Genomic DNA, 24,712 nt, shown 5'->3' on the forward strand with positions numbered 1-24,712 from the left:
TGACTTAATCCACAAGTCTTATATATGTACTTACCAGTTTGTCTTTCTGCCGTTCCCCATGGATGAGAAAACCACTTCTTCCATTCCCTTCTGGGTGCATGACCTTGCAGACACCAACTCGACTGATCCCACCTCCTTCTTGAGGTAACCATCCCCCACTGGAGTCATCTCGGGTCATAACCACAGCTTTGACACGAACAATATAGCTGTCACTAAAACGACAACAACAAAAACAACTTGGTAAAAGAAATTATTTGTCAGTTTTGTCTCCTATCTGTTCCATATAAGAAACTTTCTGGTTTCTTTCTTTTTTTTTATTTTTTAAAAGAAACTCTTTCAGTAAGCCAACCAACCAACATCCCAAAAAAGACTTAAGCACTAAAGCTAGGGCTCACAAAATCAAGGCTAAGTATTATCTTCTATGGAAAGGTAGTCTGGCATATAGTAGACATTATGGAAGAAACAGAGATCCGAATCCTGTCTCTGACACTTACTAGTTGAAATCATAGGCAAGTCATCTGACTTCTCAGCTCCAGTCTTAGTTATAAAATAGGTATAATACCTGTAGCAACATCCTCTTAGGGTGATAATAAGGATCAAATGAGATGATTTATATAAAGCACTTTTTAAACCTTAAAGTATTTAAATGACAGCTATAACAACTGAAATCCAGAATACTTTTCCTTTTTTAAGCCTGAATAAAACATTCCATAATTATATTGCTTTTAATAACAATGGATATTTACATAGTTTTCAAAGGTATAAAAAGAGAAATTAAATATGCATTTTGCCATTGGATTCTCAGAACAATCCTGTAAAGTTATCATTACAGTTATTATCATTCCCATTTTACAGAGAGGTTCAGAAAAGTTAGGGGCAGATGGCTATGTGATACTGGTCTTGGGAGTCAGGAAGATAAGATTAAAATCCTACCTCAGTGACTAACTAGCTATTACACCCTGACGCTGCTTGATTTCCTCAGGAAGAAATACAAGATAATAATACCTGCCACCTAGAGTAGTCTCAGGGACCAAATAAGACAATGTTTGTAAAGCACTATGAAAATCTTTCAGTGCTTTAGGAATAAATGTTGGCTATTTTTAGTGACTTGTCCCTGGTTTACAGAGTCAGTGGACAATGAAAATGGGATTTGAATCCAAGTCTCTCTCAATTAAAGGTCCACTGTGTACTCTTTCTACTGAAATAATAACTGTGTCTTCTCTATAGGCTCTCATCATAACTTTCCTAGCTTGGATACCCCATGATACTTCTATCATCTTAGACTTCCTCTCTCTAAAATTAGGAAAAAAGATGAAATCTTAGATTTAATAATCTGTATATGACTTTTGTGATTTAAGAAATACAAATATGTTTAAAAAGGAAAATGTTACTTAGCAGACAATTCCTTACTAAATCTTTACACTGTCATAAGAAAAAGACAATTGCTTAAAAATCATCATAAAATGCAATCCTTTAATGATTCTTCATTCACATCTTAAAATCTTATGGTCATCTGAAAGCATATGGATCTATTTTAAAAGTTTAGATAACAATTCACAGGGTCTGTTTATGAATCCATTTGAAGGATAAGCTCTGAAAAGATAATTATACCATGTGTTATATGGCATCTATAAATTATATCATTTAGCTTGACTTTCCTAAAAAGGAAGGTCAGATGGTCTTTAACCCTTAAAATTTGACTTTGCAGAAACTGATTCTCAACATTTCAGAAATCTAGTTACTTTTGGTATAAGATTACAAGGACGACAAACATTCAAATCAAAAGTGAATCACAAAACAGTTTATATAGCTTACAAAACATTTTCCTTCAACTATCTCGCCTACAGCATAGCCTGTTGTTTACCATTTTATTTGCTAGTCTAAATAATTTTAGTTTCACAATAAGTTACTTTGAAAACCTGCCAAAACATGCTTCCTCCATATCAAATCCAGCCTTTTCTTATTCTTTGTTACATTTTGGAACAATTATTTCCATAAAACCATCAAATAGATGTGTCTATTTGCATAAGATGGACAGTGTAGCAACATTTCATCTATCAAAGGTGAAATATATAATGCAACAATTTTGCAATGATTTATCTTCAATTATTTTTGAATAAATAAAAAATGTTTAATGAAGATAGATTCACAAATGTCCTAATAGCTTGCTGACCAAGCTATTTCCCCATTTCACTGAAGGGAAAGCAGAATAATAAAATTCAAAATCTTGTCAGTGGTTAGAGATCAAATGAGGAGCAAGGTCCACCATAGAGTTGGAATGTCTGCCCTTATGCATACATGCAAAACAAAGTGGGGGGGGGGGGAGCTAATTATTTGTAGATAATCCTGAGAACTACAGTAGCCTGAAATTTGCATTCTAATATTTAAAAAAATTATTGGCAGCATATTTCTACAAAAATGTATAGTATTACCATGGTCTAGGAGAAAGGCTACCTCTACCAATGGAAAATAACATGGAAAACTGAAGCAATTAGCTGAATACTTCACACTTAAGAACAAGGTTTTTGACTCACTGGCCTTAACTGCCCAGGAAAAACCAGTTTAGGAGGCTGGATTACTTTTCTTAGACCCTGGGCTTTGTTTACCACTTCTCTGGCTGGCAGATGTTAAGAAATGCTCTTTTACTTTCTCCCTACCCACAGGAGCTACATACACACAAACTTTTCTGTGTTCCTCGGGCATCTCTCCCACAGTGACTTAGAACAAACTGGCTGAGGCATTTCCCAGAGTTAACCACACTGCCCTCCTAATCCTATACGTGTGTTACCGGTTCATTTTGACAAGAAATTACTAAGGTGCAGAACTCAAGCCCCACACACCTCTTGTTCAAACGTGACCTGTCTTTTATTGGGCTTCAGCAGCTAGGACATTATTTTGGGGAGGAAATGGGGGAGTAGAAAGAAGAAAGGAGATTAAGGATGAAAAAAAAAGTTTACATAATTTAAATGCATGCAATCCACTTAACATTTCAAGAGAGCATTTTTTTTAACCAACTAGAGATTAATTTTTAAAATGCAAGTGGAAGGATTGTCAATTTCTTCCATATCACCTACTGAAACTTTCTGCTCTTTGCAAAATCTTCCTTCCTGTCCTCTTATCCTACTCTTAACCCTTGCCTCCCACCTGATCCCCCAAGAATACACCAATCTAAAAAAAAGTGGACCAGTATGAATTGAGGCACTGAAGCATGTGGTTGGTTCTATAAAAGAAATCAGCAGGGTTAAAGGAGAGCACTGAAAACTGAGGAGGAAACAATATCTGTCTGGATTATCCAGCTGCAGGGCAGCCAGCCAACACTTTCCTATCTGCTGTATATTTAAGGTCTTCAGTCACTCATCCCCACCCAGAACAAAAATGACAATGAACTTGAAGACTAAAAGGTAGACTATGGAAAGAGCTCCCTCTATCCCAGACTTTGTCCCCACCCCATTTTTCCTTCTGGGATGAAAAAAGAAAATAACACCTGCTAAAAAACACAAGTGGAGTTATTGTGGGGGAAATTGGGGAAGGAAAGTGGTCAAGGAAGGAAAATGAACGAGAATTTAGCTCTTGGTCTAGTCAACTAAAATGGCGTCTGGTTTTTTGTTTCTTTGCCTTTAATCAAAGGACAGAGGGACATCAATCCCAACATGAAGAAAAGTGAAGGCTGCTACAATGCAGAACCCATACTACTGGGCTACAGCTCTTTAGGGACACGTGAAGCCAGAAGTTATGTCCTACAGGAAGGTCTTCCTCAGAGGTCCTATTAGGCATTAACCAAAACTAAGTTTTTAGATTTTGTTCAAGTGACTTGAATTATCAAGGTTTTGTTACTTTTTGTTTAAATCGTTTTAACTATGTTTTCTAACTCTTCTTATGACCCCAGCCAAGTCTGTCAAGTCACTCAAGCTTTCTCTGCCTCAATTAATAAACAAGTATTTATAACACAGGTACTATGTGTCTGGCACTATGCTAGGTAACTAGCTTACCCTAGTAGGGGATGCAAATACTGAAGGAGAGGGAAAGAACACAAAGGGGAAAATGAGTTAAGAAAGGATTTTGCCATCAGAAATGGCAGCATGTCTACAATTCCATTCAACAATCATTTATGAAGCACTTATTATATGCTTGTTGGTAGGCTTTTAATTAGGTCCTGCTTTCAAGGAAATGATATTCTCCTCCAATCAGAGAATAAAGATGGGGAACTCCAAAGCAATTCTATCTCTGCACAATAGCTGGCTCTGCATTGTAGCAGCTTTCACTTTTCTTCATTTACCCCATGTTGGGATTGTTGTCCTTCTGTCCTTTGTCCAGGGTTGACTGGTCTCTGGGTTCCCAGATTTCTCTGTACCCCTGATTATTCATCCTGTAATAATATTGCTTTTTCTAGCTCTATTTTGATGTTGAGTACAAATCTCCTGAATTTCTAGGTTGTTTAGTTTTTTCAGACATGTCCAATTTAAACATGGCCTCATTTGGGGTTTTCTTGGCAAAGACAGTGGTTTGACATTTCTTCCTCCAGCTCATTTGACAGATGAGGAAACTAAGGCAAGGAGAATTAAGTGACTTGCCCAGCCTCACATAGCTACTAAGTATCTGAGGCCAGATTCAAACTCAGGAAGAGAAGTACTACTGACTTCAGATGTAGCACTCCATCTATTTCGACACCTGGTTGCCCCTGAAAATGTATACTACTTCTTTATCTTTACACAATATTTTATGCTTTCCCCAGCATTTCACAATATATTATTTCACTTCATCCTCACAATAATCTTATAAAGTAGATAGAATTGATATTCCTCTATTTTTACAGTTGAAGAAACTGAGGCAAAGATTAAATTACTTAAGATTGTATACCAAGTCAGTGGCAGAACCACACCAGATTAATTTGTTGTCTTTCCCCCATGCTTCAGATTTTAACTGAAAGGGAACGAGGGTCTTCCCAAGGCCTGCCTGCCTCTGGTTACAACATGAGCTAAGAAAGAAATTAAGAGAGATGCAAAAACTCAAATGCATAGCTTTAACAAGTCCTGTGGTATCATGTGGAAAGGGCATTAAACCTGAAGTCTGAATCCTCACCCTATTCATTTACCTACCAATATGTTCTTAGACAAGGATGCTGCAGTTGATTGAGTACTGGGCCAAGAAAAGGAAGTTGAAAGAGCAAGTATTAAAAAAAAATCCACAAACTGGGGAAATAGCAAAACAATATTCATAAGCACTATTTTGTTAATGTATCATGAAATCAACTAAAATTTAAATGGAGAGATGGGAGGGTTCAGACCTATGATGATTTCTTCACTAACAACCAGCAGCTTCATTTTACAAAAGTTAAGAGTCACAGAGTATTTATCAAGAGACAGAGCTAGGGTCTTTTTGATTCCAAGATTATCTATCCATCATTCTTGGCTGCTTCTCAACTATGGATTTAAGAATGGAAAAAGACAATGTTGGAATCCCCTTAACAGAAGAAAGGTCAACTATCTGCCTTCTTTCTTTATAAAAGAACAACTTTCCAAGTTGAAATTGTTGGGAAGAGTGATGTCCCTGTGAAAGAGATGCTTTTTAAACATCTTAGTTGCATCCTAGAGAGGCATTCAAGCCCAAACGTCAAGCAGCAATTTAGCTCTCTAAAGCTATCTCCACACACACACTTGTTGCTACATAATAGGGTCATTTTAATCAGTGAGAAAAACTTGAAACCCTACTGATACCAGTTTTAGCCGCTGTTTTCCCCTAGGGGCAGTATGGTCTAGCAGACAGAGGACTGACTTGGGAATTTAGGAGGTCTGGATTTTGTGTCAGTCTCTGATGCTTCAATAAATATCAGATTTGAAACCAAGTGTGTGATTTTGTGGTTTCAAGCAAGTACTTAGATCCTCAGTCCCTTCTAATTATTCTTCCCTACCTCAATTCTTTCCCTATTCCAAATTATCATTCAATAAGCTGCCAGAGTGATTTTCTTGAAACTAGGGCACTCATCATGTTACCAAGCCCTCTTACTCAATAAACTCCTTCTGAATTCCAGGTCCAAATAGAACATCATTTGCTAGTCTTTTAAAGTTCTTTACAACCTGGCCTTTCCCTTCTTACTTACTCTTCCCTTGACATACTCTATCATCTGGCTAGACTGGCCTTCATGTTGTTACTCACAGAGGACAATCCATCTCTTGACATTCCGATGCCCTAACCCTAACCCTAAATTCACTTCTCCCCCCCGCCCCCAGTTTTCTGGGCTTCCTGCAAAATTCAGCTCTTTCTGCATGAGGCAGCTGCTAGCACCTTATATTCCATCTGACTTTATATGCATCTTGGATGTGCTGAATTACTCTCCTATTTGTCTCCCCCATTACAATGTGAGCTCATTAAGGGTAAAGGATCATTGGTGCTAGTCTTTTATCCCTAACACTCAGCACAGTACTGGCCTGGCCCACAATATTAAGCTCTTAATAAATATCTGTTGATTGACAAACCACCATCTTTGGGAACTAAAAGGATGAGATAATCCAAAGGAAATTATTTGCACTTGAAATGAATTATATGATTATACCTTTGCCTGAAACAATTCCCTTTTGTTTTACTGGAGTTAGTAAGATTATTTTGTAGGCCCTGAAGACATTCATCTACAAGAGCGGTTTCAGATGCTTTCCTTGAGGTAAGACAAAAATATCCAGTCCTAGTAGGTACCAAATTTCCTTCTCTCTCCCTAACTCCTTCCTGGGAAGCTGAATCCCATCTCTAGCCAATATTCTTTTTTTTTTTTGCCCAGATGGGAAAGAAACCATAGATCTCAGTGAACATTAACAAAATAGTCTCCATACTTTTACACAAGCAAAGCCCTCACTGTCCACATGCTGAAATCTCCATCTTCCTTCAAAGTTTTGTTCATGTACCCTTCCTATAATGTTAAATGAATAAATAATATTTTAAAATATTTCCTTTCATTCTCTTCTAGTAAACAGTCTACTACAGAAATATTCATGGCTTCTCTATACTTGTAAATAGTTATTTTAAGGATCTGTTGAGACAATTTTGGAAAGATACACGCTGCTCCCTTCCCATACCTCATACTTCCTTGGTATATAGTTTGTATTTACTTGGGTCTATACATGTTGCCTTCCTGGATACAGTGCAAAAACCTTGAGGGGAGGAAGTGTTTCAATTTTACTTTTGTATCTCTAGTATAGTGACTGATATAAATGAGTGCTCAATAAATGTGTACTGATAGCTGTAACCTAAGTACAGCAAAAGCCTCATTTGTAGAGGAACCAAAATGTAAGCTGCCAAATAGGGCCTGGAGAAATGAGAAAAATGTGACTCATGTCTTTTAAGCTCAACTTAACTAAAAAAGAAAAAGAAAAATCCCATTATTTAAATAAAAAAATGAGGCAAAGAATTTCTAACCCCTCTCAATTAAATGTGTATTTTAAAAACGAATTTTTAAACCTTTTAAGTTAAGTGGTAAAATGATTTTTAAAAAATAATTTAGTTCTTTGATGTAATACTTGAATGAATCAGTGATATTCCTGATGTTTGTATGTCCGCCACCAAAGATGATAAAGATTCAACAATGTTTATCTCATCATGTGGAACTTTTGCTTATGTTTTTCCAGAAGTTTTCAACAAGATAGAATATGCTGGCTTCCTCCACTAACCCCCCAAGAAATACCAATAAGTCAATTAAAACTATCATTGATTCATCAGTGAATATTGTTTCATACCACGTGACTGGTTGTTTTTCTAGTTATACATTTAAACTTGACACACCAATTTTTTTCACACACATTTTAAAAAGAAAAATATAAATCTTAAGTCAAACTCTCCTAACAAATCTGGTTTTTTTTTTTTTTTTTGAAGATTCTATTATTTCATTCAAGGCAAATTGCTCTGTATGTGCACCTTTCTCTTTCTCCTTGACATCAATTCTACACATTTCTCTGTCTGCTCTTAGAACAGACCTCAAACCTTGCCCTTGCTGCTTATAATTAAAAACCTTCTGGAATGAAATCCGAAATAGAAAATCAACCTACAGACATAATGTTAATTGAATAAATAATATCTTAATATATTTCCTTTCATTCTCTTTTAGTAAGCAGTCTATTACAGAAATACTCATGGCTTCTCTACACTTGTAAATAGTTATTTTAAGGATCTGTTGAGACAATTTTGGAAATTATGGGTGGAAGTTTTATTAGCATCACAATCCCAAACTCCACAGAACTATTAATAACATCTTTAAACCTAATATTAGGGCATGTGTCTAGATGCTTTTAACATCACAACAGTTCATTAGCAAATATTCAAGAAATCTACTTCAAATTTTTTAAAATTATAAGGCTACATTTAAAGACTACAATTCATTTAGCTCTAAAAGTAACAAAGAATAAAAATTCAAATAAAATGTAATTAAATTAAAATAAAATATATTCAACTCAACAAACATTTATGGACTTTAATGAATCTAAACTTGTCAGGAGGTGAAAGAAGACTGAGTAAAACAAAAATTTACTATCCCTCCAGGGAAGAGCTTCAAGGCAATTTATGCAACACAAAAGTTTGGGCAAGCAAAACCTCAGAAGCAAAAGACCAAATTTTGGTTTATGATTTTGCCTTTACTACTTATGTGAAAACTAGGGTAATGGATTTTAGAAGTAGGATCAAAGGATAACTAAGTGAAAGAAAGATAACCCACCTCATAAGAACCCTTTCTTCTGCTCTGATTTACTCCACAAGAATCACTAGGTAATGGAAACATCGCTGTTTATGGGATTTTAATCATTTGATCAGCTGGTAATTCAAATACACAACATCCTGGTCAACTGGAAAGAACACACAGGCTTTAGAGTCAGAGGACCTGGGTCCGAAAAAGCCTCCCTACACATCTTACCTTTGGTAAATCATCAACTTTCCTCTTTCTAGACCTCACTTTTCTCATTTGTAAAATATGAGGGTTTAGCGCACATGTGTCTTATTTGCTAGGGGGAGGTGGGGAAATTTGGAACTCAAAACTTTTTTTTTGTTGTTTGACATTTAAAAACCAATTATTTAGTATTTTATTTTCCCCTAGTTACATTTAAAAAACAATTTTAAACACTCATTTTTAAAACTTTGAGTTCCAAATTCTCTCCCTTCCTCCCACCCAATTCCCTTATTTAAAAAAATAACTTTTTTATTTTTCAAAATAAGTTCAAAGAGTTTTCAACATCCACTCTTGCGAAACCTTGTATCACTAATTTTTCTCCCTCTCTTCCCCCTACACAGCAAGCAATCCAACACAGGTTCAACATGTGCAATTCTTCTAAACATATATCTCCATTTGTCATGCTATATTCAAGAAAAAACAGATCAAAAGGGGGAAAAACATGATAAGGAAAAAAATACAAGCAAATAACAACAAGGGTGAAAATACTATGATTCACATTCAGTCTCCATTGTTCCCTCACTAAATGCAGATGGCTCTTTCCATTACAAGTCTGTTGAAATTGCCTTAAATCACCTCAATGCTGAAAAGAGCCATGTCCATCACAATGGACCATGATATAATCTTGTTGCTGTATGCAATGTTCTCTTGGTCCTGCTTACTTCACTTAGCATCAGTTCATGTGAGTCTCTCCAGGCCTTTCTGAAATCAGCCCAATCATCATTTCTTGTAAAATAATATTCCATTACATTCATATTATTCAGCCATTCCCCAACTGATAGGAATCCATTCAGTTTCCAGTTCCTTGCCACTATAAAAAGAGCTGCTACAAACATTTTTACACATGTGAGACCTTTTCTCTTTTTTATGATCTCTTTGGTATATAGACCCACACTGATGGATCAAAGGGATCCTGGAAAAAAACTGGATGTTCAACCTTTTGGTCATATAACACAAAATTTAAAAAAAATTAAGTTGTTTTTAGCATGTAATTAGGAAAAAAGAAAACATATTTTTAAAAACTTCAAACAAAAGATCGCAGAATCCCCTTCAGCTCTAAATGCTGAAGTGGCATTAATAGGGACACTCCCTCAATGCTAGCTTTTTAAAAAACACTGCTTTCCTCAAACATCAAGCAATTGATTTTCTCAGCTTTTTCTTTTAAATGAGGTGAAAAATAATCCTATTTTCTTAGAAAGATGGGTAAATCTCAACCCCATAGTAAGCAATGTGCACTTTAATTGAAATTAATCACTTGGTATTTTTTGTAAGAGCTGGTGGCGATAGCTTTCAGAAATCAAAGGAGGCTACCCCTAAAGAATCCACAAAAGAACAGAAATTCAGCTTCTAATCTTAGCATTTTTTATAATGGGGTGTAGTTGCTTCAGAAGCATTGTGGCAAAGTGTACTGCACTGGAGGAACTAAGTCTGAATCTGCTCTCCCACAAACTAGGTAGGGGATCTTAAGCAAGCTATTTGACCAGTCTGGTTAAAGTTGTGCCCTTCAGGTCTTAATTTTTACATAGGTGACTGCTATGCACCAATCAAAAAACACTGTTTAAGAATTTCTTATATATCTGGCACCATCCCCAAGCATTGTTCTCCATGCAAAGAGAGGTGAAGCTTACATTGCAACAGCAATTGTCTTCAAAAGGATTCTACTCTCCTCATTTCCCAAACCCTTCAACTTTTTCATCAGTAGAAATATGTATGCTTAGAACCAAATTAAAAAATATATTGGATCATTTGCTGACGAGGGAGAAAAAAATTAGAACACTATTTCATAAGGGTGAATGTCAAAAAGTATCCATGTATATATTTTGAAAATAAAAAGCTCAATTAAAAAAAAACGAACCAAGTTTAACTCCCCAGATAGATTTGCCAGACAAATATTATCTTACTTGATCCTCACAACAACTCTTTAAAAGAAGTACTGTTATTATTTACAAATGAGGAAACTAAGGTTAAGTGGCTTGACCAGGTTCACATAGCCAGTGAGTATCTAAGAAGTCAGATGTGGACCGAGTCTTTCTGATTCCAGGTCCAGAGCTCTATCCACTGTGCTACCCACTTGCCTATTGTAAAGTAAAAACATGGAAGTGTCAGTGCTATTCAGTAAAGTAAGATGTCTCATCTACCTGGGAGATGCAGTCCCTTCAACTTGGACCTCCTTAAGAAAAACAATGTTAGTCCACCGTTAATTGAAGTTATATGGGGATCACTGGTTTTCACTTTCCCTTCTGTGAATGAGCTTTCAAAAACAGCTATGACATCAATGTGTAGTGCTGTCCTGTAAAATACATCTGCAAAACCATTGTCACATGGGTCATTCTTGTATTGGGTGACCCTAGTCAAACAGTCCACATTTTATGGAGGGAGTGCCCACAATAAAGTAAAAAATAAAATAAAAAACACAATGGCATTGTCCATAAGAAGAATTTTAATCCCCTGAAGTTCTGAGATTTGCAGAGCTCCCTGGTTGGAAGGCTAGTAGATTAATTCTCATCCTATTCAGGTATCTGCTAGGACATCAGAATATGGTCAGCATGGGCATGCTATCATGTCCTCTGATCTATCTATTCACAAGCAGAACACTCCTCCCCACCTATACATTCTACTTCCACAATAATCATCAAGTCTGCTCCCTAATATGCCCTATCTCCTTGGACCATCACCCCCATCTCCTCTCCAGGATTAACCTGCAATTTATCACTGAGTGCCTCAGCTCTGGCAAGGAGGCTTTTGTCTTACCTTGCATAAACACAGGCCTTTTTACCAAATCACTGCTTGCCAGACACTTACTGTTCCCTATCCATTGACCTCCCATTTATTTGTTGTCTTTTCCCACTACAATGTGAACTCTTTGAAAACAGATTCTCTCTTGTTTGCTTCTACTTGTATCCCTTGCACTTATTATAGTGCCTGGTACATCAAGAGCCTAAGAAATCCCTTAACTCTATTACCATTGCTATAGTGACAAAAGTTATTGCCCCAATAACTGCTCACAGTATCTGGAATTACTTAGAAATGTCCCGAATACGACTCACGAATATGTGTTGCATATCCCCAGTAGAATGCAACCTCTCTGAGATGAGATCAGGTCACCTTACATTATCATCTCCAGCATACAGTACAGAACAAGTACTTAATAAATACTTGTAGATTCATTAAGTTATATGTCATATTACTTTTGAGAACAAAACACTACATAAATGTGCTTTCTTCTTCCTCTGTTAATAGTTATCTGTGCATACTATATTCATTTTTATAACCCCTAAAGTACATTGCACATGGTTGGTGCTCATCATAGCATTATCATCTAAATGAAAATTATTAAATAAATGCTTATTAAATTAATATGTGAATAAAGGATGAACTAATGGACATCATCACACAGTTTCAAGAAATTTACCATGATATTTTAGAGGCTTAGCAAATCCAATACATTCCACAAAGAACTGGAAAAAAAATTATGTGTTAGAGAAGTTGAAATAATTTTGAAAGCACAAAAAAAGTTCACAAATACCACTTGGCATAGGTGCTGTGACATAATTCAGTCATCATTGTCAATGCAGAGGACAGGATGAGAAAAGTGAGAGGAGGGAAATGAAGGTGAGGATTGGGTACTCAGGAAAAGCATGAGAGAGAGTGTGTACACACATATGTATATACACATGTACACATATAGACAGGTGTATACACATACACTAACAAGGAATCCTGTTTTCTCTAAAGAATTTAGCAAACTGCTAGTAATTGTGCATAAAATTTTCTCAGTCAATTCACCTATCTGGGTTTACATTTCTCACCTGATAACAACCCCACTGTGTAGTCAATCGACAAATCTGAGATTCTCCAAGGCTACACTGCTAGGGCTCTCCAAATAAAAGACAAATCCAAACTCAATCCACCACTGAACAAGTTCAGCAGAATTGAGGCAAACTCTCCCCCAAACTATTTTTTTCCCATCTGTTTTAAGAGTTAGTCACATGAAGGGAGGGGAGGAGGGAGAGAAGATATCTTTTCCCATTCAGTTCTCAAAACTACTTAAAAAGCAATTTTTGAAAAAGGGTGAACTTTATTAAGTTGTTAAAACTCCTCCTTCCCAAGGAAGATACAAAGCAGATTGCATGCATGTGCAAATTCTTGAAGACTCCACGGTCCTCAAGATTACCTGCCCCCAAATTACAAATGGGACATGCTCCAAAAGTTCATTTGTTAAGCAGTTTTTTGGGAACTCAGAATGCACTTTTCCATAGGAAAAAAAAAAAAACCAAAAAACAAGATTAAATTGCAAGGCTGGCCCACAAAAGCTTATTTATTAACCCATAGGACAGCTGAACCACTGCACTCTAGTAACAGAGACCAACCTCCACTTAGAATGTTGTTCTTCTGAATTCCAAATTCTAATTGGAAGTAGGTGGAAGACATTCTTGCCTAAGCAGAATCCCAGAAAAGGGGGTCCTAACTAAAGACTTAACTGGGCCCCTCTCAAGCTACACTCTAATGAAGGTGGGAGTCAAGAGGGAGGTAGAACATGGCTCCCAAGGAGGGTGGAAGTGGAGAAAGAAGGAGCATCCTAGGCTATGCTAGACTTGTAGGTTCAACTACTTTCTTGGGAAGAGGTCCATCAGGGTTCAAATCTGCCATCAGGCAAAAAGGCTTAAAAGCTCTCTAGTCCAGAAGGTGACCTGCACTGGCTTAACTTCTAGGCAGCAACAGTTCCTCAGGTTTGTTAGAAGTGGCTATAGTTTAAGTAATTCAAAGCCAAGTATTCCTAGGGAGGGCCTTGCCTGTATTTTTAACTTGAGGCTAAATATACTGAAAATTCAAAGTTGATTAAGTTTCTCAAATGTCCATTTAATCATCTTATCCAATCTCGTAGATATGTATGTTTTAAATAATTCAGCACTGCAAGGTACTATCTGCTAGAAACTAGGGAACGTGAAAAACAGCACTGACATCTTAAGGTACTTACAATTTCAGAGGCTGATGAGACAAAATCAGAAACTCTGGGCTTCAGATTTTTCATCTGAAAAATGAAAGAACTGACTTGTCTAAGTATTACAAAATCTAAGGTGCAGGGACCTAAACTGCAGGAGCCATTGAATCTCCTCTATCATATAACCACGGAACTGTCCAGACTTTGTTCACCTCATGAAGGGTAAATCTTCATCATCTTCTTTATCAGTAGCTAGGATTTATAGAGCATTTTATGTTTTGCAAAGTACTTTACAAATATCATCTTTCCAACAGCCCAGGGATGGAGATGCTGTTATTATTACCATTTTACAGATGAGGAAACTGAGGCAAAGAAAGATTAAATGTTTACCCAGAGTCACTACACTAGTAAATGTCTGAGGCCATATTCAAACCCAGGACTTTCTGTAACCTTTATCTACTGTGTGACCTAGCTGTCAAACCACCTTCCCAAGCAGCCTGTTTTATGCTGGGATAGCTCTAGCAGAAATTTTTTCCTTAAACCAAGACAAAATACACTTTTGCAACTCCTTCCTATTGATAATCACTCAAAGTCCCTTCAAACTCTAGGTCCTGTGTGATTTACATATTTACGATCAATTCTGTAAACTGAAGGAGTCAAACAGAATGGCCTGAGAAATTACTTTAGCTAAAGTATAGACAGTTTAGAGAAGAGGTTCATATAGGGAGGACTGAAAAGTTGAAGCTTGGTTTGAAAAATCAAATGTATCCTGGAAGCAGTGGGGAGCCATTACAAGTTTTTGAATAGAACAATGATGCAATTAAAACAGAGCAGTGGTTAGATGAAGGATGAAATGAAGAGGGGGAGAGACTACGGGAAAGAATAATAAAGAAGCTATTACAATCACCATCTTGGAGCTAGGATAATGGCAATGAGAATTTGAAATAGATATATATGGAACATACTATGGTGACAGCATCATCAAGACCTGACAACTGGTTGGATAAAGGCACGAAAAGGAATTTTAAAAGATTTGGATCAAAATGGGGAACCTAGGAAGAGGGTCAAATTTTGGCAGGAAGGTGATACATTCAGTTTGGGGTTTACACACAAACACACATACATACACATATACATATATATAGTTATCTGTGTCCAAAGAACATCCAGGTGAAAAATTCTAAATGGCATTTTATAGATTGGGGAGCCATCTGCACAGAGGGAATATTGAAACCATAGAGATGGATGACATTGTTACTGGGGAAAATTTAAAGAGAGAAGCAGGAGGCAAAGCCAAGATGGCAGATAGGTGTCGCTAATGCTTTGGTGGAGTTGTGAACTGATCCAGTCATTCTAGAGAGCAATTAGAAGCTAGTCCAAAGGGCTATAAAACTGTGTCTATCCTTTGAGCCAACAGTGTTACTAAATCCCAAAGAGATCGGGAAAGAGGAAAAAGGACCCATATGTGCAAAAATGTTTGTGGCAGTCCTTTTTGTAGTGGTAAGGAACTGGAACCTGAGTGGATTCCCATAAGTTGGAAAATGGCTGAATTAAGTTATGGTATATGAATGTTATGGAATAGAATACTATGGAATGGTAATAGGGAATAGAATAATATGGAATATTATTCTATAAGAAATGATTAGCAAGTTGATTTCAGAAAGGTCTTGAGAGACTATGATGCTAAGTGAACTGAGCAGAACCAGGAGATCATTGTATATGGCAATATTATATGACGATCCCCTGTGATAGATTTGCTCTTTTCAACAATGAGGTGATTCAGGCCAATTGCAATACACGCCATCTGCATCCAGAGAGGGTGATTATGGGGACTGAATGTGGCTCACAACATAGTATTTTCACATTTTAAAAAATTGTTGTTTGTTTGCTTTTCTTCTTTCCCATTTTCTTTCCTTTTTGATTTGATTTTTCTTGTGCAGCATGATAAATATGTAAATATATTTAGAAGAATTGCATGTGCTTAACCTGTGTTGGATTACTTGCCCTCTAGAGTAAGGGATTGGGGTGTGTGTGTAGAAATTTGGAACTCAAGGTTTTAGAGAGATGTTGAAATCTATCTTTACAGGTATTTTGAATCATGGAGACTGAATTCAGATCGAAGATTAGTATTTTCAACTCTATTTTTGGTTTGCTTTTGTTCCTCATGGCTTTTCCCTTTTGTCTTGATTTTTCTTTCATAACATGACTAATATGGAAATATGTTTAAGATGATTATACATGTATAATCTATATCAGATTAGAGGAAAAAACTATCTTTACATGTAATTGGAAAAATAAAAAAACTATTATGAAAAAAAAGATGCAGAGAAATGAAACAGGTAATATGAAGAAATGCTCGGCCCTTCTCCACATAGCAGCAAAAGAGGATAGTTTTAAGTTGGGATAAATCCCTACAGTCCTTAAATTTCAGCTCCTTTATTTCTGATTTTTTTCCCTAGCTTTCAAGCTAGCAATCAACCCACCTTTCCTATTTTCACCCAATGGATATTAGCATTTGGGGTCTTTCTGGCAATGAGCTTGGCTAGCTTAGCATTTGAATTCTCCTACAAAATGTAAATTCCTTAAAAGTAGGGATTGTTTAACTTTTTTTCCTCTTCTCTTTGTACTCCAAGTATCTAGTAGACATATTAGGCACTGAATAAATGTAACTTAAATTGAACATTTTCTCTGCTCCCATCAAAAAGTCTTGAATCCTCCTACATGGTCTTTCATTTCCTTTTCCCCTGTGATTGATTCCTCAATCAAAAGACAGAAGAGATCCCAATAAAGGTGAAGAAGAGGGAAGGAAAAGGAGTTTTGGAGGTCCCAGGCCTCCATGTGTCTATTAGTGTCATGAAAAATGTATCGACAATACTAGGACATATCTGCAGGTGTAGAATGAGTAAAAGATGCTAAGTTTCTGGAGTACTATGTTAGAGAGGTGGTTAGCAAATGAACATTCCAGATATTTAGCAAAGCAGGGAGGGTACCATCTTGAAGAAATAGGTCACAGAATCTTGTTTTCATTTTTAAAGAGGACCAATGACATCACGGGGTGATGTCTTGACTCACAAGTGAATTGGATTGAGGCAGAGTTGCACAAGGTCATCAGCCTCACTTTCTCTTTCAGTCATCAATGTCCAGTAGCAAGACAAAAATCAAGATGACTGGCAATGGCCTGGAATGCAGTGGATGACCTTGGTGCCTTTGATGTCTGACTAAACTCTTAAGTGCTCTATACTTAGAGCCACCATTGTGGCCAATAGAACAAACTGTTTTCACCTGTCCATTTTAGTGAGGAAAGTCTTCACATGCTTGGAGCAGCCATTCCTCTAACTCATGTCTGGGTTTGATAATAACAATATACTAATAACAATGTTTATATTTAACAATATAACAATAACAAATAAATTGTTTAAAAGATACCTCTGCATACCTCTGGAAAAAATGGCAATCTTTATTCAAATAATAGCATCTGTGAATGAGGGTTAATATGAAAATGAATCTCTCCAGTAATATCTAAACCCAGCAATTTTTAGTGGAATTCTTCAAGCTTTTGATCTTAACTGTGGAACTTGTCAGAACTCACTTATGGGCAAATAGGAATAATCCCAGTCTAAAGGCAAACTATGTTAGTCCAGATTTATGTGTTTACGCTTTAAAGGAATTATTTGATCCCCAACATATCCAAGCTATATTATAAATAACATTGCATGTACATAAAATGCAACTTTTCAGAAATTAAGGTATCCCATGAATCTATCAGAGTTAGATTTAGTCTCATAGAAGAACAATAAAGCTGTTGAGGAAGTTTAACTTAATTGGGTTCATTCATTTATCTATAGTGTTTCTACTATAAAAGATAGGTAGGGGGTAAACCCACCTGACCAGTGAGATCACTGAAATTAACCCTGTAAATCAGTGGAGTAATAGATGTTGTATTTAAATTTATTTGATAAGCTGTTGCCTACTCCAAATTTTCCATGTTCTATAGTTTAGCAAATTTAACTACCAGGCAATGAATGACTCTGTCTATATCCAAGGATTAACCTAGGCAAGTTCAAAAAGGATAATCACCAGGCTGGCTACAATGGAATTAATTTTTCAGCCAAGGTAACTCTCCAAGACCACTCGCTAATGTATAGAGGATCTATAATGGTAAAAAAAGAATTAACTGTGTCAATAAAATTACAGCAGCCTGAAACATGTGTAAGGTATCTCACTAGGTACAGGGGGAGATCTAGAGGTGCAAATGACTCAGCAGATACCACAAGGGTATTTTTGCAAATTAATATTTGTAAATTCTAAACTTAAATACCAAATAAAATGAACATTTCTGTATACACAAAATTGATCAGATAATGTTGATTGTACATGAAACCACAACTTGCTTTTCTAAGTCTCAAGTTACATTCAAAGCTGTCTTGCTCACTGGTTTCCTTTTAAGCTTCTTCTATTCACTCACATGCATTTAAAAGGATGTTTTAATGACATTTCTTTTTTGATAATACAATTGTCCTCTCCCTCGTAGTATTGTTTGGGGGGAGAAAAAAATACTAAAGTCTTTTTAAAATTATTTTAACAGTGTATTTTAAGATATGCTTTTCCTTTTACAATGTATCTAGATACAAAATTTAAAGAAATCACCTTAAGATACTTGAAAAGTACCTCCATCACATGTAATTGTTGGAAATAATCTGAGCTTAGCTCATCTTTTCCATCTTTCCCACAATATCGATATTATTATGTACTGCAAAAACCAGAGGCCATTTTTATTTCTATGCTTTCTAGTCTGTTGAACTTCACAGATCACATCGGGGTGGAGACCTTTGGGGAGGATAATTTGCTGAGAAACTTAAAGCATATGATTATGTCTCATAGCAAACAGGACTGTGATAAGACTTTGTGGTGAGAGGGGACTGAGCTGGAGAAAAGACCAACATGATAGCAGCTATGACATAGCTATGACATATTGAACTTGATGTGTGATAAGCATCTTAAACACAGCATATCCAAAACTGTATACACTCTCTTCCCCTCCCCCTACCTCACCCTTTTTCTGAACTAATCTATCTTTGTAATATCTCTTTTCTGACATGCTGCCATCTTGGTGCAGACTCCCATCACCTCAACCCTAGACCACTGCAATAGCTTGCTAGTCCCTTGCCACAAGTACCTTCCCCACTTTGGTCCATGCTCCATTCAGTTCCCTTTCTTTGACACATATTTGACCACATTATACCTTTTTCTTTTTTTTTCTTTTTTTTTTTTATTTAATAGCCTTTTATTTACAGGTTATATGTATGGGTAACTTTACAGCATTAACAATTGCCAAACCTCTTGTTCCAATTTTTCACCTCTTACCCCCCCCACCTTCTCCCTCAGATGGCAGGATGACCAGTAGATGTTAAATATATTAAAATATAAATTAGATACATAATAAGTATACATGACCAAACTGTTATTTTGCTGTACAAAAAGAATCAGACTCTGAATATTGTACAATTAGCTTGTGAAGGAAATCAAAAATGCAGGTGAGCATAAATATAGGGATTGGGAATTCAATGTAATAGTTTTTAGTCATCTCCCAGAGTTCTTTCTCTGGGCGTAGCTGGTTCAGTTCATTACTGCTCCACTGGAAATGATTTGGTTGATTTCATTGCTGAGGATGGCCAGGTCCATCAGAACTGGTCATCATATAATGTTGTTGTTGAAGTATATAATGATCTCCTGGTCCTGCTCATTTCACTCAGCATCAGTTCGTGTAAGTCTCTCCAGGCCTTTCTGAAATCATCCTGTTGGTCATTTCTTACAGAACAATAATATTCCATAATATTCATATACCACATATTCAGCCATTCTCCAATTGATGGGCATCCACTCAGTTTGCAGTTTCTAGGCGCTACAAAGAGTGCTGCCACAAACATTCGTGTACATACAGGTCCCTTTCCCTTCTTTATTATCTTTTTGGGATATAAGCCCCACATTATAGCTTTTTCAATAAGTTCCAGCAATTCCCTAATATCTCCAAAATCAAGTATCAAACCTTATTTGGTTTTTAAAGTTCTTTCTAACCTGGCTCTTTCCTTCCTATCTAGGCTTTGTACTAACACCCCTTCATGTTTTGTGAGATTCAGTGACACCAGTGGTCTCATCATTCCTTGGACATAGCTCTCCTACCTCATGAGCATTTTCATTAGCTGTCCTCATGTCTGGAATGCTCTTGCTCCTCATTTCTAAATGTTGGCTTCCCTTGCTTCCTTCAAGTCTCAGTTAAAATACTACTCTTCTCCAAGAAATCTTTCTAAATCCTCAATCTTCATGCCTTATTTCAATTTCTCCAGTATCTATCTTGTTTGTACATAGTTGTTTACATGGTGCCATTACTGGGTCTGTATCCCAAGGAAATCATAAAGGACAGAAGAGGACCCTTTTCATGTGCAAAAACGTTTGTGGTAGCAGAGAATTGGAAAAGGAGTAGATGCCCATCGGTTGGGGAATGGCTGAACAAGTTGTGGTGCATGAAGATAATAGAATAATATTGTTCTATAAAAAATTAACAAGCTCATTTTAGAAAGGCCTGAAAAGATTTACATGAACTGATGCTGAGCAAAACAAGCAGAACCAGTAATAAATTGTAACAGCAAGAATGTGCGATGATCAGCTATGAAAGCTTGGTTTTTCTCAGCAGTTCAGTGATCCAATGCAATTCCAAAAGACTTTGGACAGAAAATGCCATCTGCATCCAGAAAAGAATGAAGGAGACAATGTAAATCAACACATGTTAGGTTTACTTCTTTTTTTTCTGTTGTTTTATTTTTCCCATGTTTTTTCCGTTTGCTCTGATATTTCTTTCCCAACATAATTCATAAAACAATGTGTATTAAAAATAAATAAACTAAAAAAAAAAAAAAAAACATAGCTCTCTGCAAGTCTCCCTCATCAGATATGAGCTCCTTGGAAACAGGAGGTTCTGTTTTGGATTTTGTGTTTATTTGTTTTGCCATGTACTCTCAGCACTTAGCACAATGCCTTGTATACAGCAGGCATTTAATAAAAGCTAGCTGACTGATCTCTGAGTTCAAGAGGCAGCTAGGGGACATGTGGATTGAAGCACTTACCTTGGAGACAAGAGTATAACTTAAGTTTCACTTTTTCAGTACTTTGGGTAAGTGATTTTCCTTTTCCTCATTTGTTAAAAGAAGACATTGAACTTGAGAGAGTCTAAGGGCCTGTTCAGATTTAATTCACTATTCATTCCAGAGGTACTGGTCCTGACCTAGACATTCTATCTTATGTCTACATAAGCTAGACTCCCCACCTCTTCTCTTGCCCTACCATGTGCAGTTCTGAATACTTAACTTCTGTCAATTAAGTGTCTACTTCGTTCTGAAGTCTTCCCATGCCCATACTCCTACACTTCAGTTGCTAATCTCTCTCCAAATTATAAACTACTTATGTATGTATGCACTGTATTTCCATTTTGCTGCCAAGAACTATTCCTTTTGTCTAGCACCTTGCAGGGTACCTTGCACACAGTAGGTGCTTAAATAAATGTTTGTTGGATTAAGTAGCAGTGACTATAGCTTACTTATTTATAAAGATTAATTTTAATTTCAATGATGGGAGTCAATCCACCATCTAGATACACTTGCAAGGAATATGTGGCCCACTGAAATAAATTTCTGGATGAATATACCTGATATTGAGATAAAGAGTCTCCTATGCTTAAATTATTTAATGATTGAATGACATTATATTGTAAGCTTGCACTGTCATGTAATGAAGTTGGCAGTTCAGAACAGTCTGCTGTAAAAATCATTTCTGGTTCTCAGAAGAAATCATCAACAAAATTACTGCAATCCCACTTTTTAGGTTAATGCTATAGAGAAAGGCAGAACTAGTGGTTAGAGGGTAGAGCTTAGATTCAGAAAAGCCTCTATTCCAGTCTTACTTCTAAAGCATTCTAACTAAGTAATCTTGTGTAAGAATTAAGTTTCAGGATTCTTAGATCTAGTTCTTCAACCAGTTCTTAAGCAATCTAAATAAACAACTATTTTTGTTTAGCCCAAATCATTCTATTCCACAAGTATTAGGGGCCTGATCAATTTCTATTGGGAAAAATTTGAGTTCCATTTATATTTTTTCTTCATCAGCAAAAATGTTTTATAAAAATCTATCCATTTTTGGCTCTAGTTTTGTAGCTTTTCATAGTCTTTTCAAAACCAGTTCTCAAATATCAAATAATGTATTTGAGGTATAGGTACAACCAGGAAAGAAAGAAAAGAACAAATAATACATTTCTTTGCCCCAAAGGTAACTTATGCCCTTGATTACAAATCAAAGTATTGATTAAGTTTTGTTTCCTTGTGTAAAATAGAGCTCTTCATAAATTTGACATAAAAATGCAAATATTTCATTTACTGATCATTCTAATAGAGGTGAAAAGTGTTTTCTCATAGAATTACCTTAAAAGATGGAAAGTTATCAACTCAAGCAAAAACACACTAAATTGCTTTACTGTTCCTGCATGTTCTCTGGAAGAAAATGATTTATTTCAGATCTTTAAGTGTTTTACCATTAAGATCACTGACATCATGATCAGGTCCAGGGGTAAGAGCACCAAGAATCATATCTCTTCTCATTGGTATCATGGTATGTATTTTCATCAAGCATATTTCAGTATATTTGAATTTTGTCATTATTATTACAGTTTTCAGGAATTAAGTGAACAGCAAAAATCCAAAGAGATCAAGAACTTAAGTTAGACGTTGCTTTCACAAAAAGAAATGGTTGAGAGAGAGGCTATTTTGCAACAGTTCCATTTCTGTTACACAGGTCAGTTATGTTTTTGTAATATTACATACTACATATGTTTATGTAATATTACACAAACAAAAAACATTGGTTGTTTTCTTTTTCTTTGGAATGTGTTCCTGCCTGATTTTGTACATTTTAGTTCCTTGGCTGCATGATGAGAACAGACGCCCACCCAAAGACACTAATTTTGCTCTTCGCCCTTCTCATGCCTTTATGACATATGCTGCCTGTGCTTTATTAATAATTTGAAGAGTCCTTTTATCTCAACAGAAATGGTCCTTGGATTCAACGACAATTGACATTCCTTATTGGGTTAATATACTGAGACTATATTTAAATATCTTAAATATTATAATGTATGTAAGTTTATCCTCTACCTCAGATCTTTTTACCACCTTGGTAAAGGGTTACATGAGATTCTGTATTCTCCCCTCCTCTCAGTCATCCCTCACAAATAAACAATAACCAGTTACAAATTATTATCTGGTGACTAACCATTTGGATATCGAGTCTACTGAATTTACTCAGATTGATCTAATAAAAGAAATTCCATTGGCAAGCTTTCAATCAAAAGCTTCCAAGTTGGTGGCTTTCTCAGACCTATCAGAATGTACAGTATGATAAACCTAATCACAAGAACCCAGTCATTCATTAGATTGTGAGCCTGCTTCTGCTACCTTCATGGCCTTTGGACCAAGTTGCTCTCATCCACCCATTCTGGTAGGGGGAAGCCTTCACAGACTTGTATAGATATCCCCCTAACTCACCTACAGATTTGAGACCTGGACTAAATAAACCAGGATGAGGGTAACTTACATCTGCTAAGATGATTTTGCCTGGGTGCAGCACTGCTATAGCTTCTTGGAGCCTGCACCTATGTAGTGCTTAGTGAATGTTTGTTGACTCAACTCCTTTCATGGCCTAATGAGGCACTAAAGTTGGTCTCTAGGAGAGGATGGAGATTTTGTGTATGGGATGAAAATACCAATTTAAGACAAGTTCATTCAGTAACTCCTCACCTTCCTAGATAATGCTGAAAACAAAAGTAATCGCTTGAGTGAAAGCCCTTTAAAAAAATATCTGTGAAGTCCTTTGCCATTCAAAATATTATAATATTGAGAGCTGGAAGGGGCCTTAAAAATCCACTTAAAAAAAAAGAGAAAATCCCTTCTGGCCCCTCCCCTTCCTTTTTTACAGAGAATAATCTGAGGTTCAGAAGAGGAATCCTCTTCAAGATTTCAGAGCTGTATGGTAGAGATAAGATTGAAATTAGGTCTATAAATCTATATAGGACTATAAATCCATATGATTGTTGTGATATGCCAGGAGAACATTTTCCTGGAGTTCTCCTCCTGGATCTGCCATTAACTATATGACCTTTATAACAAACTTACTTCATTTCTTTGGACCTATGTCATAAGATTATATATTTAGAGATGTTCTAAGTCCAATGAATGCCCTCATTCAACAGATGAGGAAGCAGGCCCAGACAGATGAGATGAAATGCCCATGATTATATAGGTAATAAGTAGCAGGCTTCTCATCTGGAAAATGATAGAGGTAGAATATTTCTAAGGTCCCTTAATAATCATAACTCATTTTCTACATAACAAATATTTTCTAATCTAGTTGGGGCATCAGGCTTTCACATTGATGAATGAACCTATGTACAAAAACTCATGAATTTTTATCTTGAGTTGATTATGGCATTAACTGGCATGGAAAGAGCATCCACTAATAATTTCTAGTAAAACAAATCTGATGTACAGCAAAGATCATAAAAATATCAGAATCAGACGTGGAAGGAACCTAAGGCCATCTAGCCTAATCCTCTTGTTTTATAGATAAGGAAACCATAGTCCAGAGAAGTGAAATGACTTGCCCATAATCACACAAGTAATAAGTAGCAGAGCTGGGAAGCCAAGTCACTTTATAACCAAGTTTTCCCCAAAAGTAATTATGGTTAAAACAATTTCTTTTCTGGCTTGGTATTAGGGTTATGTTCATTCATTTAAAGGTTAATCAGAAAA

At 36.2% G+C, this 24,712-nt stretch overlaps 1 protein-coding gene across 3 annotated transcripts in view; it reads right to left on the bottom strand.

Moving 5' to 3' along the window:
- Window positions 1–24,712, bottom strand: part of SPRED2 (sprouty related EVH1 domain containing 2) — a 165,600-nt gene that overhangs the window by 43,151 nt on the left and 97,737 nt on the right. For 2 of the 3 annotated variants that reach the window (XM_003758227.4, XM_023494902.2), the window contains exon 2: window positions 35–212. In XM_003758227.4, the coding sequence (XP_003758275.2) occupies window positions 35–212 (178 nt within the window). Of the gene's footprint in view, window positions 1–34; window positions 213–8,692; window positions 9,013–24,712 lie in introns of those variants that run through there. The other variant, XM_023494903.2, reaches the window with a different exon arrangement.

The sequence above is a fragment of the Sarcophilus harrisii genome, chromosome 2 (assembly GCF_902635505.1).
Source record: "Sarcophilus harrisii chromosome 2, mSarHar1.11, whole genome shotgun sequence".
NCBI lineage: Eukaryota > Metazoa > Chordata > Mammalia > Dasyuromorphia > Dasyuridae > Sarcophilus > Sarcophilus harrisii.